Genomic DNA, 16,058 nt, shown 5'->3' with positions numbered 1-16,058 from the left:
TGAATCAGAGCGTGTCCCTCCCTGTTTCACAACACTCTGCTCCTCAGGGCACAGCCTTGCAGCAAGGCCAAAAACAAGCCTTGTGGCCTATGGATTTTCATCTTGTAATAACAGCTTCGTTTTCTAGATATGAAGTACATGTCCTCCAGTAATATGTGATGAAATGTAAATTCTACATGTTCTGTAGCCTCACTGCCCGTGCTGGCAGCGTCTCCTTGGGAGCCTCAACAGCCTGCACACCATCGTGCTTCAGCTTCCTCATACGCCCCCAACAAAGCCATTCTTGAGGCCACAAGTTTCACCTACAATCCACCTGCAGTATCTTATGTGATCTTTATGGCAATTTGCCAGGGTAAAATACATGAGCAAGTGTTGAGGGGACAAGAAAAATCAGGAAAAAAACCCTTGTGAGAGTGAACAGATGAACTTGCTGGGAGAGACAGGGCTTCCTGACCTCAGACCAGGCCATTCATCTCATTTCCAGCACCACTGACCGCAGTGTGCCAGTGCCCATGCCACTGGTGAGAAGACATGAGCAGATGTGACCCCGAAACTGGAGCTGCCTCTGCCTTCCTCTTGTCACCACTGGGATGGCAGCCATCTGCTGCCTGGGGTGTCCTATCTGCACCCATGGAGGATGGGGGAAGCTCTGGCTTCTTGCCCAGCAAGCCCTCAGGTCTGAGGGTGGCCTGGCACTGAATCCTGCAGGAAAGCCACCAATACAGATCCCATGCTTTTGGCTCAGGATGCCAAAATACTGCTCAATGCATAGGGTGGGATCTGGCAGACAAGTGTGAGGACTGGGCTCAGCATGTGACTTGGAATGGGACAAATGTGGTGGTGAGGAAAGGCAGGGGGTTTGGTTGGGCTTGGCCTGGCGTTGGGCTGGGTGACAGGAAGATGGAGTAAGCAGGTTGGGATGTTCTTCATCCTGAGGTGTGACCAGACAGACCCATGATCACTGCTGGTCAAGGTGTTGGCCAGCTCTTTACATCTCTTTTTGTTTGCCATCTCTTTATATTTTGATACCTACTGCTGTCAGTGGTGGCACTCAAGTTAACTTTGGGTATCGCAGCTCTAGGAGGGCACTCACATCCTGGAGAGCCTGAAGCAAGGCCACCAAGCTCCAGAGTCCCATGTGATGTCAGTAAGCTTCTGATCTGGCCAGGGACACAGACTGGGCTGAACTAAGTAAAAGAGATGGGTTTCTTTCTTCTTCTGCTCATGGCAACAGCTGTTTTGTGTTTTCTGAAGCGAATAAATCCTGTTTGTGTTTCCCTCTGCTGCCTGGATCACAGGAGCCCGTAGCTGCTGGCAGAGCCTGCAGGTGAGGCTGGCAGCAGGCTCATCTCTCAGTCCATAGACGCTGTTGCATATCATTGCTGTCACTTTTGGTGACTGACAGAGTGCCAAGGATGTAATCACTGAAACAACTACCTGAAAAAGTATGTCTGTATGGCTCTGTTTAAGAGACCTGTGCTCTATGGACTACAAAAGATTATAGTGTGAATGCATTCTTCCCGCAGCCCCACTTTCCAAATCCAGCTGCCTGCAGTGTCTTTCTCTTTCCCCATCACAAGTGCTGGCTGTGATTCACTGCCTGTGCAGAATTTGTTTTCTGTTCTCTACTTGTTGGATGTTTCTTCCACCATATTCAAAGGATTTTTCCCTGAGAATACGTTGGGCAATTTTTAAAGTGCTAGTGGAGCTATAGGCCTGAATGACAAACCAAAACTCACATAAGTTGCCTCTGCATTTTTTTTAATGATAAGAGATGACAAATAGAATATCTTGGCTTAGTACTTCTTTGCTAACTAAAAGACAGCCTGTCCTAATGTGAGGAAAAATTGTAAGCTAAATTGGTGCAGATGAGATGCTGTACATCTTGCAGAGAGTCTTGGAAAAAAGGTTTCTTTCTGTAAATGAAATATTTTATTATAACTTTAAACAAAGTTTTGTACTTCTACAAAAGATTTAGTAGCCAAAGAAAATGGGATATCCATTAATACATATAGATAATACTGTATAGAGTATATTTTCTACATATAGAAAATACTGTATGAGTAGAGTTTGAGAAAATTATGCTTTATTGTAACAGTTGTTCTGTTTTTTCCCCTGGAGTATTTTTACTGAGCATTGACTTTTTTTTAATGAGTTTTTATTTCAGAGTTAACATTACAACCTCTCCCAGATCAGTAATAATGTAGTTGTACTGCTTGCTGAGAGGACAGAAGAATGAACTGCAACTTCAGTTTTTTCATAGCTGATTCATAGACCAAAAGAGAATGAATCTTTTATGTGCCACTGCCTCCTGGTATTTTGAAAGAATACATATTTTGAAGCAGCTGAGATTGCAGTTACTCTTCAAGTACAAGTGAAAAACATTCTAGTTATATGTTAATGTTTTATTCATTGCTATATGTAATATTAATGCAAAATACTTCCACTTCTCAGTTATAAATCCTATTAACAGTTTGTGAGGTTTCAGCTATTTCAGATTTCAAGATGTTTGAGAATGTGGGATTTTAAGCAGTGAGTCAGCTGTTATCTACATCTACAGCTGAGCAGTATGGCTGGAATAATACCTATTTGACTGGTTTTCCTAATTATTTGTGTGCAAAATCTATTCCCTTTCACACCCATGGGAATTAAGGAAAGATGCTGACAATAACTACTGTGGAGAATTACTACTTGCAGTTAGACCTGCATATACAGTGATCCTTTGTCTGGAATGCAGTAAAAACCAATGTGTATCGAATTTCAACATTGCCTAATTTTCCAGTAGTTGATTCTAACGGGAACTGCTCTTAAGCCACCATTCTTTTCTATTGCTCTTAGCAAGCATATAGCTTGCTTTAGAGCTAGCTTGATGCTGATTCTTAGTATTCTTTTCAGCAATTTGAAATAATGTCTTGAGTCACCAGTCAGTCTTGGCCAGAATTCCTTTTCAATATAAATGAAAAAAAAACTGTTTTACAAATACAACTGTGAAAAAGCATATATTTTTCCAGACTTTCTAGATACTTTTTTTCCCCCAACTTCAGACTATGGGAATGCATTCTGTAGTCTGTAATTCTATTCCCATACAATGGAAATTAATGTAAACTTTTATTAATACCAACAGTGGAATTAAACTTCTAGGAAAACACATATGGCACCAGTAGTACAGTGGAATATAATGAGGCATTTTCTTACATACTCAAATAAAGAGATAAAGGGTGGTACTTTGCATTTAAATGCCCCTTCATCTTAAATTTAAAGTGCAGTATTTCAGGTTGACACTTTGGAGGCTTTAGCTCCAATCCTCCCTTTACCAGTTAATAAGTGAGGGCAGAGGAGTCCTGAGGTCAGGCAAAGCCCACTGGTAGCTAAGCTGTCCTGAAGCCACTGCTCTGCAACCTGCTCCAAGCACAGGGAAATGTCCCTGATGCAAAGAGCACAGAGTTGTTGCGAGGTCTTGTCAGGAGCAACACTGAAAGGATAAGTCCGTGGTTATCTTGATTGTTTAGGTTATATTATATATATATTGCAGAGATTTTATGTTTTGTAACAACAAAACCAAGCCCAGTCCTACTTCCTAAATGGTGGTTTGTCTGCCGCTGAGAGCCCTGGAGAATCCCAGTCACTTTCTGGCACGTGTAAGGCTGCCATCAGTCCAAGTCACCTGCCCTGTCTGGACAGGGGGAAAATGCTGTGCTGTACTTGCATCCTTTCTGTGGCCATCCCATAATAGTGACTCCATGGAAACCAGAAACTAAGGAAAACCCACATTAAACCAACAGATCCAGATGGAAATCCCTCTGTCTTTAGCCAGCTGGTTTGTTTTCTGGGCCTCATACTCTCAACAGAACGTGCTGCCCTAGCACTCACCCAGGAGAGACACCTTTCTCAGAGGAGCTAGCCAAAGCCAAGGTTTGCTTTCACATCTTCAGCTGAGTCCAACAAGAATTAGTAGTGACAGGCTTTGTTTTGGACAGTGTCAACAAGAAACTTCCTCTTGAGGCTGTAGTTCAATCTGGATGGAATGACAAATACTTCCTAGGCAGCTGGACAAAACTTCTCCAAGCTATGGTGTGTCAGGGCATGGGGTACCCAGGTACAGCCTGTCTGAGGCTCTTACATCCCCAGCTTCTAGCTAGAAGTTAGACAATAAGCTGCTCTCTGTTAGCATTTCTCTTTCTTATTTGGTGGAGATTTCTGTGATTTATTCAGAAGAAAACATGACCAATGTATTCATACTTTGAGAGTTTCTACATCTGTTTTTTTGTTTCTGAGGAATCAGTGAGACTGAGTTAAAGGTAAGTGGTAGTTCAGCCACAGAAATACGTCTCCAGGCTATTCTGGGCAAACAAGATTATTTCCTTTCAGAGTTCCTGAATATCTTGGGCAGAAGGCAAAAGTGCTCTGTCGTAGTTTAAGAAACACATGGAAATATTTTCCTTCTATCTGTAATTGATGCTTTTCTTCCTTCCTATTATTAATGTGGCATTATACCTCAAAATGTGCAATGAATGTGCTGCAGCAGCAGTGTGCCCTGTGACTCGGCCTGCAGGCTGCTGGGGAGGCCGTGCCAGGCTGAAGGGAGGAGAAAAGCTGGAGGCTGGCAGCACCAGGGCCCTGTTTCCTGCCTCGCCTGGGGATCCATTCCAGCCATTCCATGCCACAGCGCTGCAGGTAGCACGGGGCAAATAACTCTGGGCTCTGAGCAAGAAAGCAAATATAAAAATGACCATGAAAATCGCCCAACCGGTTAAATCTGGTTCCAGCCAGGAACTAAGTTCTACCTTGAAACACTTAAATCCCATTTGGAGGGCATAGATTTACATTCCAGATGAGGAATTAATGGCTTTTGCACAATATTCTCAGCAGAGATGCCCCAGCATACCAACCTCTGTGTTTTCAGTAGATGGAATTTTTAATTCCTCCAGGAGCTGCATTCTTCCAAGTGTTACTTCTATTTTTGGACTGACTACTTGCTTTATTTAGGATTATAAAAAAGAGAAACCAAAAACCTGTGCTCTTGTCAAATTGTAGATGCTATATGAATCATCTGTATAATAACACTAAACCATATTTCTCTGTTGTGGTGCAGTTCATCACAAAGGGGTTTATAGAAAACAAACATAGATGACAGTCTGCTCTTAAGCTTCCCGTGTTTAATCCTTGTGCATATTTAGCCAGCTGAACAGTGTACTGTTGAAAAATGGATTGTTATTAAAATGTTGGGTGTTGCAGTAGCTGCAAAGTCCCATGTTTTTTTACTAATAAAAATGAATGCCATTCCTCTGACAATTTTTGGCTGCTTATCTGCAGTCATCTGCCTGCATAGTAATTGTGTGAATGTTAATGACGATCCTGAAACTTTGATGAATAAAATGTTTTAGGACTGTTAAGACTGCTTTGTAGGCAGCAAAGCCTGTTCATTTAAATGCTTTAAGACACACATCCTTCACTAAGTATCACCAGTGGTTTTGAGCCTTGAGCATAATAGAATATAGAAATTTATGGAACAGAAACACAGTCAAGCAGAATATAACCCATTTCCTGTAGTCTGCATGCCTATATAGCTTTTAGTAGTGTTTCCCAAATGGGAATAATTTACTTTCCAGTTTTCCCTGTTGACTTTTTACTGTTTATCTAGTTTGGATATTGACAAAATGTTTTGAATCACCTGGTTCCTTACGGAAATCTTGATGGTTTCAGGCTTTTTAGAAAACCGTTACAAATTGTTAACAGCAATTGCATTTGTAAAATGGTATGCAGATCCATTTCCTACTGAAAGGCAAGATGAATAGAGTAAAACCCACTGCAAAGGAAAACCCTCTCATAAGGAAAACCTTCTGATGAGCTGCTCCTTGCTCTAAGGAGCTCTGCTCTCCTCCATGATCCCTCTCATGTGAGCTGGCAGCAGGTTATCATCTCCTCTCATAGGCACCATTTGCTAGGCTAAGGGAGTCTGTCCTTCCTTCTCTCTTCTTGTAAAACTGTCATTTCCCCCCACCCCACATTGCCCTCACAGCCCCTTGCTGCACCACTGGCACCTGGAAGAGCTGAGCTAGTACTGCAGGAGTTCCCACCTGTCCCATCACCCTTTCCTGCCAGGACTTGGCCTGACATGATCTACTGCCATGCTTGCAGTCTACATCATATTCAGGTCGTCTCTTTCACCTTGTTTTTAGGGAAGGCCTTGGCCCCAGGCTGTGAAATTAATAGAAGAAGGCTCAGAGATGTTGTCTGAGCCTGATGTAGGCTGAGATGTGGTTCTCTCAGTCTTCCTGCCCAAGTTGTTCCAATGTCCTGAGGGATTTGATGCTTATTCAGGTAGAGAGAGAAGGACTCCTTCTGTGCTTCAACTGTTCATCTCAAACTTCAGGGCTACAGTCTCGCTTCAATGCAGTGTGTTTATGGGACTTTGCCACAGAGTATTTGAGTGTATAAATTATTGAGGTATTTCAAAGTGAGGTAGTTGTAGTGGCAGGTACATGCTGGGCTTAGGCAGCCTAGTCCACTTGGAGTTTGAACTGTTCTCATGCATCTTTGCTATACACCATGATAAGCCTATGAAAGAGTTAGCAATTCCTGTACAAAGGGAATGCTTCCTGTGTTGCAGCATGGGCTGATTAATTGAGGATTTAAAACAAATGAAGAACAACAACCAGATCTTCAAGTGTACTTAGGTTCTCTGTTCCTATGGGCAAATAGAACACAGACTGCCAGTATGACAGGAGACAGTATAATGGTAGGGTATTATGCAATTAAGGCTCTAATAAAATGCATATGCCTGTGGGAGGATGAGTTAAGGTTGCCCAGGCAATCTTATTTCTGGCATTATCTATATTTTCGGCAATTGACTTTGCAACCTACACATTCACGCATCATAATAACTTTCTGTTGTACTATCTAATTTACATCCTTCTTGCTAAAAAAGTTATATTAGAAATTTAAAGTTTTCAGTACCTTATAACTTCAGCACAAGGCCAGCTCAAGCCATGTTCAGTGAGGGTGTGTGCCATCCTGGCTGAAACCCTGAGCAGGGCAGGACACCAGAACCCAGGGCCACTCAACAGCTGGCACGTGCTGCGTGCCCAGAGGTGCCAGCTGAAATTTGGGGAGGTGATAATCAAAACACTGCCTTCCCTCTCTGCAGTTTCAGGGATGCAACTTCTGGGTCACAATTCCACAAACCTAAAGGATCTGCATAGGTTAGACTTTAAGAATGAATATGAAACCAGCTCTTCATTTACTTACTAACTGAGAGAAACTGTACCAGCCCCAGAACTCCTCTGCCAGTGTCAACATCATCCTACAGCTGGCCTGGCACAGCAGGACTTGTCACTGACCTTCCCTAAGGCAGCCCAGGCATTGGCCTTTTGATGAACTGACTGTGTTGCGAATCAGGTGAGATTGAGAGTGGCTGGTAATGTGGCTTTAATCCCATAGCTTTTAGAAGGCTTAATACAGATTCTGAGGCATTCCTAAAATGACAAACAAAAAATTTGCTGTGTTCTCTCATGTACCTTTTTGAATGAAGTATTAGAGATTGTATTAATTCAAGACATTTTGCCATTGAGGTTTTTCCCCCCACTTTTCAGATCAAACCAGCACTCTGTGTGCAGAACAACTGCTTGTACTATGGGGGCACAAACCAGCTCAAAAAAATACTGACAGCAGATGGGCAGCCCTGAATGAAAAACAAAACCTTTGAGCTTTTCACTTCTTGGATTAGAGTTGGGCACCATTACATAAAGAGGAAATGGGGAAAAAAATGCAAGCTTAAAAGAAGATAAAATCTGATTAAAATGCAGACTAATATAATTGCAGAACATTACTCAGGCTTTCTTGTGGACAGAGAAAAATGTCTGCTATTGTGCTGCTATAGAAACTACCTCGGGCCTGTGAGTAGGTGAGAGTGCATGGAGCATGTCGTTCCCTCTCTCCCGCCTTTCTCTCCCCTGGAATGAAGATCATATCTTGCTCTGTAAGCTTGGATTTGCTGGCCAGGAGATCTCTCCCAGTACAGAGAGAAGTTGTTTTCCTGCCCATGTAGTTTCTTTTAATATCTCTGCTCCCTCCCTCTTTTATTTTGCTCTTGGAATGTGGCACAGGACTGTGTCGGAGGAGGGATAAGCTCCAGTCTTCCCAGGCTTTTCACAGGGGATGGCTCACTTGGCTTGAAAAGTTGGGACCATGGAATAGGTGTTGTGCCATGGAAAGGGAGCTTTCTTGTATTACTCTTATAAAGCCACAGAAAGATCTCACAGTGCTTTGGAAAGTAAATGCTCATCTGGAATGAGCAGCCTTTGACCATGTTTCTGCACATTGTGTCCACAGCACTCGTTCCTCTGAGGAACTGAGCTGGAATTACCAAAACACTAGGGAACAAAGCAAGGTTTACTCCCTGGCTGTCCATGGAAGTGCCCTTATAGGAAGTGTAAAACCACATACAAACATACCCTCTGTCCAGTAGCATAAAATAAGGCCAAGGAATGTGTCCCTGAACTGTGGAATTGTTTTCCCACTAGCTCTGCCCCCATGACCATCTGGGCTAAGTAATCTCTGACTGCAGTAATTTCTGCCTGAAAGGATGATGTAAGAAATTTGTTATTGAAAAGACTGATGAATGAGAAAGCCTGTCCACACCACATTGGAACTCTTTCTGGTCCATAATACTTAAGAAATTTGTGCAAATTTTGAGAAGATTATTTACTGCTGCTAATGAATTCCAAGGTAGCATAAAGTACTGAAAAATACATCTCCTCTTTTATAAATGCATCCTTCTTTTTATTACAGATGTAATTTTAGTTTTTGTTCCAATACCTTCTTACAGAAATTGACTCAGTGACTCAAATATGCATTTTACAAGAACATATTTTGTATCTCAGTTTTTCCAGAAGTTCTACCTTTCAATCTGGCTGATTGTTTTGCTTTTGGTATTTTGAGACAGAGGAAGAAGATTCCATTCTCCAGTTATTTTAGCACTTTCATCCAGTCCCTAATTAATCATCTCCTTTACAAAACCAGTTTACTGAGGCGTTGTCTCGTTTTCATCATCCTTTCCCGTTTCCCCTTTTTGTGGTTTATACCACACTCCTTCATGTGTTGGAGACACCACGGCTGTATGCATTGCTATATGTTAGCACATTTATTTATGGAATGATGTTAGAACTCACTCTGTAGGCCTTTAGAAGAGATCATGGAATCTCATTGCCCCTGAAGTCAATCACACCACATATTTCCTCCTATAAAATCCTCCAGCTCAATTTTACAGAAGTTACGCTTGATTTTGCTCCTTCCACTCTTGTTAGAGATCTGTTCTCATGTTTTGCTACTCTGACCCAGTTTATACCCACTTATTCTTATGCTGACATTGGCCCTCAGTTTTATCTTTCCTGGCTCATCCATTTTCTAAGCCCCACTTTTGTATATTTTATTTTGTCTCAACTGTTCTTACCTGAGCCATGAGCTTTACTTTCTCTCTGATTCTCCTTCCAAGAGAGGCAGGCAGGGGGGAGTAAGCAAGCAACTGTGTGGTACTTAGTTGCTGACTGGGGTTAAACCATGACAAACACAGATTTACTCTTGACTGGATGACAGAATCACACACTGTACTGCAGATCTTTCCTGAAATTACTTGCCTGACATTGCTGGGTTTACACTTCACTTTTTAAGCAAGTCCTACTCATCTCAAGATTAACTAGTCGCTCTTATCCAAATGCTGATCTTATGGCCAATGGAAAAAAATTTTTAAATTAATCTCTGCATGTCATTAATGTTATTCAATTTAATTATATTTTCATTAAACCTGTTCCAAGAGACATACAGTTTGTCCAATATACTAACTACTCCCAGCTCTGTCAACAGCAGATTTCATTAGCTTGCTTGTGTTCTTGATGACACCATTGTAATGAAAACATGAAGGATGACAGGAGCATTGATGAATCACACAGAGCCCTTTCCTTCAGTCTGACACCTCCCATACAAAACAACCCTCTGTCATTGTCTCCTGATCCATATGCTCTTCTGCTTCAACAGCTGTTTCCTGTCTGGACAGTACCAGATATTACTGATCCCATTTCATTTCTTGAAAAAGGGAAACACAAAAAGATATCTTGCTGAGGCAACATCTCATGTAATTGCATACCTTATTTTTATTTCATTTATTCTCATATCTTGAATTATTCTTTCCTTCAAAATTTGTCTAGATTGTTGTAAATTATTTCCCTCCCTTTCTTCAATGCAACTATTCCAGAATGACTTGAGTGCTAGAGTGAAAGTTTGTGCTCCTTTCACCCTCATCTCCACACGCTTGGCCTGTTTGCACACTGGATGAGATTGTTTGTTTTCCCCCACTGTGGTAATTATCCATGACTTTCTTCCCATAAGTCATCTTCCTTCTGCATCCATCTTTATTAAAACTAGAAGCAAAACACTTCTTGGTTTTCTAAGTATTGCCAGACTTCCTTCAATCTGTATGCCCTTCTCACCACATGACTGCACCGCCCTGTTTCTTTTTTCTTGGTTGAGGTAACTACCTCTAGCTGACATTATTTAACTTCTGCATTTCCCCATCTTGAAGACAAAACTTTCTTAGGAGAGTGATTATCTTCACTTTCACCTTTAGGTTTTCTATTTCCAATGACCTTAATTACAAAGATGCCAGATAATCTTCTATGAGATCCTTTCCCTTTGCTCAAGGTACAATGTCCAGTTCATTTCTGCTGCATTGGCATAAAGAAATCCAGTCTTTTCTTCTCATTCAAGTCCTTGAGTCCTTCAGCCTTGTTGATTAATTTCTAATTGTGTCTCTTGCCCTTTCCCCTTTTCACTTAGAATACCTTTCTATAAATCTTTTTTACCCATCTATTTATTTTAAACCACACCTCTGAGACAATTTCCCCCCGCTATGACCATAGTAGCCTTACAATACACCCACAACACACAAAGCTAATCCACCATCACCTCTGCTGTTGGCCTGGTGGCTGGCAAGGACAGCAGCCTCTCTCTTGTACCCAGCACTGCTCAGCCCCGGGTGTGGTTCACAGTCTGCTCGCACCTCTCAGGGCAAGGCAGGGCAGGGCAGGGCAGGGCAAGGCATCGGGAGGTGTGGGGCGGCAGGGTTCGGTGTGTGACCCATACTGACACCCGCAGGGCCGATGCAGCCGCCAGCCTGGGCACCAGCCGGGCGGCTGAGACTTTATGGACGCCGTGCGCGTTTCGCTCAGCCTGGCGGGATTTTGGGAGCTGAGATCTTCGGAAACGCTCGATCCGTCGCCGTCAGGGTGCTGCGGGCTTTGACTCCCGAAGAGCGGGAGGTCACGCACAGACACAACCTCCCCACTTCCCACATCCTTCCCCACCCGAGGCGCGGGGTCCGCCGCGCCCCCCGCAGCCGTTCACGCTGCCCGGCACGGGCGGACCGCGGTCGGGGCGTGTTTCGGGGGTGTTTCGGGGGTGTTTCGGGGGTGTTTCGGGCGTGATTCGGGGCGTGTTTCGGGGCGTGTTTCGGGCGTGTTTCGGGGCGTGTTTCGGGCGTGTTTCGGGGCGGGTTTCGGGGCGCGGCGGGGCGGTGCCCGGGCGCTCTGAGTGGCCGCCAGGGCCCGGGGCGGGACGCGGGGGCGAGAAAAGGGCCGGGGTCTCGGCGGCGGCAGCTCGGGCGCGGGTGGTGGCCGGGATGCGCCTGACGCAGAGCATGTGCACCATCGCTGAGTGCGCGCCCGGCGGCGACGGCCCCGCCACCGCCCGGCCCCGCCTCGTCAAGATCGCGGTGGTGGGGGGCAGCGGCGTGGGCAAGACAGGTGAGGGGCAGCGCCGGGCCGGGCGGGCGGGGGGCTGGCGGCGGCGGAGCGCGGCTAATGGTGCCTGTCTGTGCCTGCCCGCAGCGCTCGTGGTGCGGTTCCTCACCCGGCGGTTCATCGGCGACTACGAGCGGAACGCAGGTAGGCGGGCGGCGGCGGGGCTTTGTCCTTCCCGCCGGGACGGGGTCGGGCGGGGGCACCGCGGGGCGGCGGAGCGCGGTCCCGGCCGCTGTGCTGCCGGTGGGGGCCTCCCCTGAGGCTGCCTGGGCTGGGGGTGCGAGCCCTGAGGGAGAGCGGAGCCCCAGCGCTGAGCTGGGCACAGGTGGGGCGGGCAGAGCTCGCTCCCTCCCCCGGGGCTGGCAGCGACCCGGATCCCCGGGGTTCCGCGGCTGCTGGAGCCCTGAGAGCCCCTTCCCTGCCCGCTCTGCTCGCAGCCCTCGGAAAGGGGCACGCCAGGCACAGCCACATGCGGTTGTGGTGGCAGCAGATCTAGGGATGGGTTGCACTGCAGGTCTCGGGCAGAATTTGCTTTATGTGGTGGAAGTACCCCTTTTTTGAAAGAGTCTTTTAGCTAAAAGAAGCAAACATTCTGTAAACCTACTACTGTATTGTTCTCTGCAAACTGAGTGCCAGCAGCTGCATGGGCTAGGCAGAGCCAGTCATAAAGGGGAAAATGGAGAGGTGATGTTGCATACCTCATCCAGTGAGTACAGTGCAGAGTCTGAACTAATGCCTGTGTAAAATAGACAGCTTTCTGTTGAGGAAATTACTTGGAAAAAGCCAAACAATAACGAACCCAGAAAATCTTACAGGCCAGCTAACAGGGAGCCAAAAAATGTATTTGTCTTGGTTTAGGACAAATTTGGAGGAAAACTTTAAAAGTGGAGCTTCACTAAATGATGGAAATACTAAATGACAAGAAAACTGCTTTTCTATGTAATGAAAACTGGTTGTTTTGCACTCTTACCTTTATCATTCAAGATCAGACAGTCCTTAAGTGTTAAAAGTTCCAGGTTGCCTACCATTTAATGCCCAGCTTCAAAACAAGTAAATTCATCATTAAATCCCAGGTTTCTAGCAATATCATAAATATTGTTAACACCCAAAGAGCTTATAGCACTAGTTTCTTGCCCCATGAGGGGTGATATGACTTTCCCTACACAACCAATGGGCAGCAGAAGTAACATTTGTCTGTAGAGTGGTGACTGTACCTGTGAACCTGTTGGTGTTCTTGTCAGGTAATCTCTACAGCAGGCACATCCAGGTAGATGGAGAGATGTTGGCCATCCAAGTGCAAGATACTCCAGGAGTTCAGGTGAGCTAGATGCAACCATGCTACCAGAGTAGCTCTAAATGTTTGTGTGCTTGCATCCCTCTGCGCAGCATCTTGTTGTGGTCTTTCTGTAAAACATTTTGCTGCGTGTTTCAGAGTTTGGTGTTCTTTGTGGTAGAGGTGGTAACTTGTGTTTGAACCAGTCAAGCCATCTGTGTTGAGAGACTGTTTCAATGAATCATTTGTGCATTGGAGGCCTGTTACTTCTGAGTGGCTGAATTACTGAAGTGCCTTGTTCCTGTATATTGGGAACATTAGGCACAAATCCAGAAACAATTCAAAGTGGTATATGTGAAATATGGTATATGAGAAAATAAATGTCATGACCACTGCCCAAAAAGCTTCATAAATGTGTATGGCAGAGTGAAGTCTGCTACATTGTGGCTGTGCTCATTAGTGTGTCACAGGCTGAAGTTTTAAATGTAAAGACCTGAGTAATGCTGGACTGTTGCCTTTTTGAACTGGGCAACACTCCAGGTCTAAATGCTTCCAGCTCATATCTTTGCTTCCCCAGACTTACTGTCTAGCCAGTTAATTTCCCATTCTGTGGAACTACAAAGTCTTTCTCTGCATGCAGAACTACTCAGGTCCATTTTCCATTTGAGTATAGCAAACTCCAGTGTTAAATTCCAGCTTTTTGCAGCTGAATCAACATCTGCATTTACTCGCTATGCTCAGATTAAGTTCATACTTGCCATGTGAAATCCAAATATATGTCTGAAGCTGTAAAATGCTATTTGGCTTTACAGAGTCCTGAAGACAGGTTCCTTTAATCTTTTGTGACTTCAGCTATCTAATTTGAGACTATTCATTTTTCAGATCCATGAACACAGTCTGGATTGTAATGAGCAGCTGAACAGATGCATTCGCTGGGCAGATGCCCTGGTGATTGTCTTCTCCATCACTGACTATAAGAGCTTTGAACTACTCAGTCACCTTTACCATCATGTTCGACAGCTGCACCCAGGGAACCTGCTCCCTGTTGTCATTGTGGCAAACAAAGCTGATCTCTTGCATATCAAAGAGGTGGAGCCTCAGCAGGGACTTCAGCTGGCCAATATGCTGGGCTGTACTTTCTATGAAGTATCGGTCAGTGAAAACTATAATAACGTCTTCAATGCCTTCCATCTCCTCTGTAAAGAAGTCAATAAACAGCAAATAACCAGCACCCCTGAGAGGAGGAGAACCTCTCTTATTCCACGGCCAAAATCACCCAACATGCAGGATCTGAAGAGAAGGTTTAAGCAAGCTTTGTCTGCCAAAGTGAGGACTGTCACTTCTGTTTGACAGCACAGCTCTTGGTCTACCCAATGTTTAGCTTGAGATTGAAACCTGGGGTGTTTAACATTGGCACATGTAGAATCCAAGATATTGTGAAAGGAGGATTGTTTGAGTAGCCTTTTACATGGTAGAAGTCTTTAAGCAGCTGCTTAAAAAAGAACAGTATCAGATTAGAAAAGGGGAAGAAAAAGACCATAAAACCACCTGAAAAAGTTGTACTTTGCAACTTGCTGAACAGATATTTTCATTTGGAAAGGGACCTTTTCAGTAAATGAAACCATTTGCCTTTTCCCCAGTTGGACAGATTTGGCTTTCATTTGTGCAGAAACAACTTTTTTGCTGTAACTCAACTTGAGCAGGGAAATGCCCTGAACTGCAGGTCCCTGTTCAGAAGTAACCACTTGAGTTTTGTTCTCACATGGATGAAGGACAGCATGATGCAACTGTTTAATTTTATTGCACAGTAGAACTGGTTTTGTTCTGTGTATTTCAAAACAAATAAGCAAACATGAAATGGTTCTGTAAAAATAAGTGTAAAATAAGTGGACAGGACTGAACATCAAGACTGTAAACAATGGTCTTTATTTTTTACTAGCCATGTTATTGCTGACAACTTGACCTTACTCTTTGTATGCAAAGCTATTGTCCACAGGGTGTAAACATATCTAATTGCAAACAACTTTTACTGTCTTAAAAAAGTACTTTCCAGACTAAATGATCCAACATGGAGCTTCTGAGGAATGTGTGTGGAGTGATAGTCTAATACAGATGCCATTCTAAGACATCCTTTTTTCTCTCTCTCTCTCCTGTGTGCAGTAGGTGCAAAAAGAACAAAAGGTGTGAAGCATGGCTGGCTCCAGGCAATGAAGGTGATGGCTTGTTCTGAGCTGAGCCAGACCCTCTTCCTTCTTAAACATATGGCAGATTTTATATAAATACTTAATTCTTTTTAATATTGAACCAATGGTGTTCAGAGCCTAAGGGCCTTATACACATGCACTTTAAAAAGCCAGTCGTGCTTTTGTTTAAACTGTAACTTATTTATTTTGTGTACAGTTACTCCTCCTAGGGAGTGGACTTTTCATTCTTACTGCCTGGTACAACATTAAATTTTTGAATTGCATGTTTCCTCGTGTGTTCTTTGGGGGTGAGAAACAAGGTGTAACAACCAGTGAAATGTTGAGACAAAGTAATAGCTTTCTTAAGGTAGTTAACATACCCTGCAGAAACAGCAAGGTGTCCTTTCCTGCCTATGCTGTTGCTTTATTAGCATAAACCACAGGGGTTTTGCTCTCACAAGTGCTTTACAACTTCCTTTTAAGAAATTCCTGTAGGAGAGGAACTGAATAAGGCAGAGACCTTTCAAATTAAAATGGGATTCTTCATTTCCACTTGTCAAAAATACTTTGGTCTTTAGTGAGAAGGGAATAGTGTGAGGTAGGTCAAAACCTGGAAGAACATTAACTCTATGTGGCTGCCACTTTCTTTATAAAAATTTATGTTTTGAGCTATATCACTGTGAAGACCTTAATCAAATTGCAAGTTTTCAACTATCTTTTTCATGTTTAAAGTAGCTTTACTAAAAGCCTGCCTGAGGGGGATGTTTGTGCTGGTAGTAGGCTGATGGCCATACAGGCTCACCTTGTTAG

General features: G+C 43.9%; 1 protein-coding gene across 1 annotated transcript; it reads left to right on the top strand.

The window, feature by feature from the left end:
• The first annotated feature begins 11,632 nt into the window (after nt 1-11,632).
• RASL11B (RAS like family 11 member B) lies at nt 11,633-15,532 on the top strand. Its single transcript, XM_058803679.1, has 4 exons — nt 11,633-11,795; nt 11,880-11,936; nt 13,034-13,110; nt 13,948-15,532. Exons 1-4 carry the CDS (start codon nt 11,672-11,674, stop codon nt 14,413-14,415), a joined length of 726 nt encoding a protein of 241 aa, XP_058659662.1. The 5' UTR covers nt 11,633-11,671; the 3' UTR covers nt 14,416-15,532.
• The last annotated feature ends 526 nt before the right edge of the window (nt 15,533-16,058 follow it).

The sequence above is a fragment of the Ammospiza caudacuta genome, chromosome 4, assembly GCF_027887145.1.
Source record: "Ammospiza caudacuta isolate bAmmCau1 chromosome 4, bAmmCau1.pri, whole genome shotgun sequence".
In the NCBI taxonomy this organism is placed as follows: domain Eukaryota; kingdom Metazoa; phylum Chordata; class Aves; order Passeriformes; family Passerellidae; genus Ammospiza; species Ammospiza caudacuta.
Note: the sequence above shows the minus strand (reverse complement) of the source record. Positions and strands in the feature narration are given on the sequence as shown.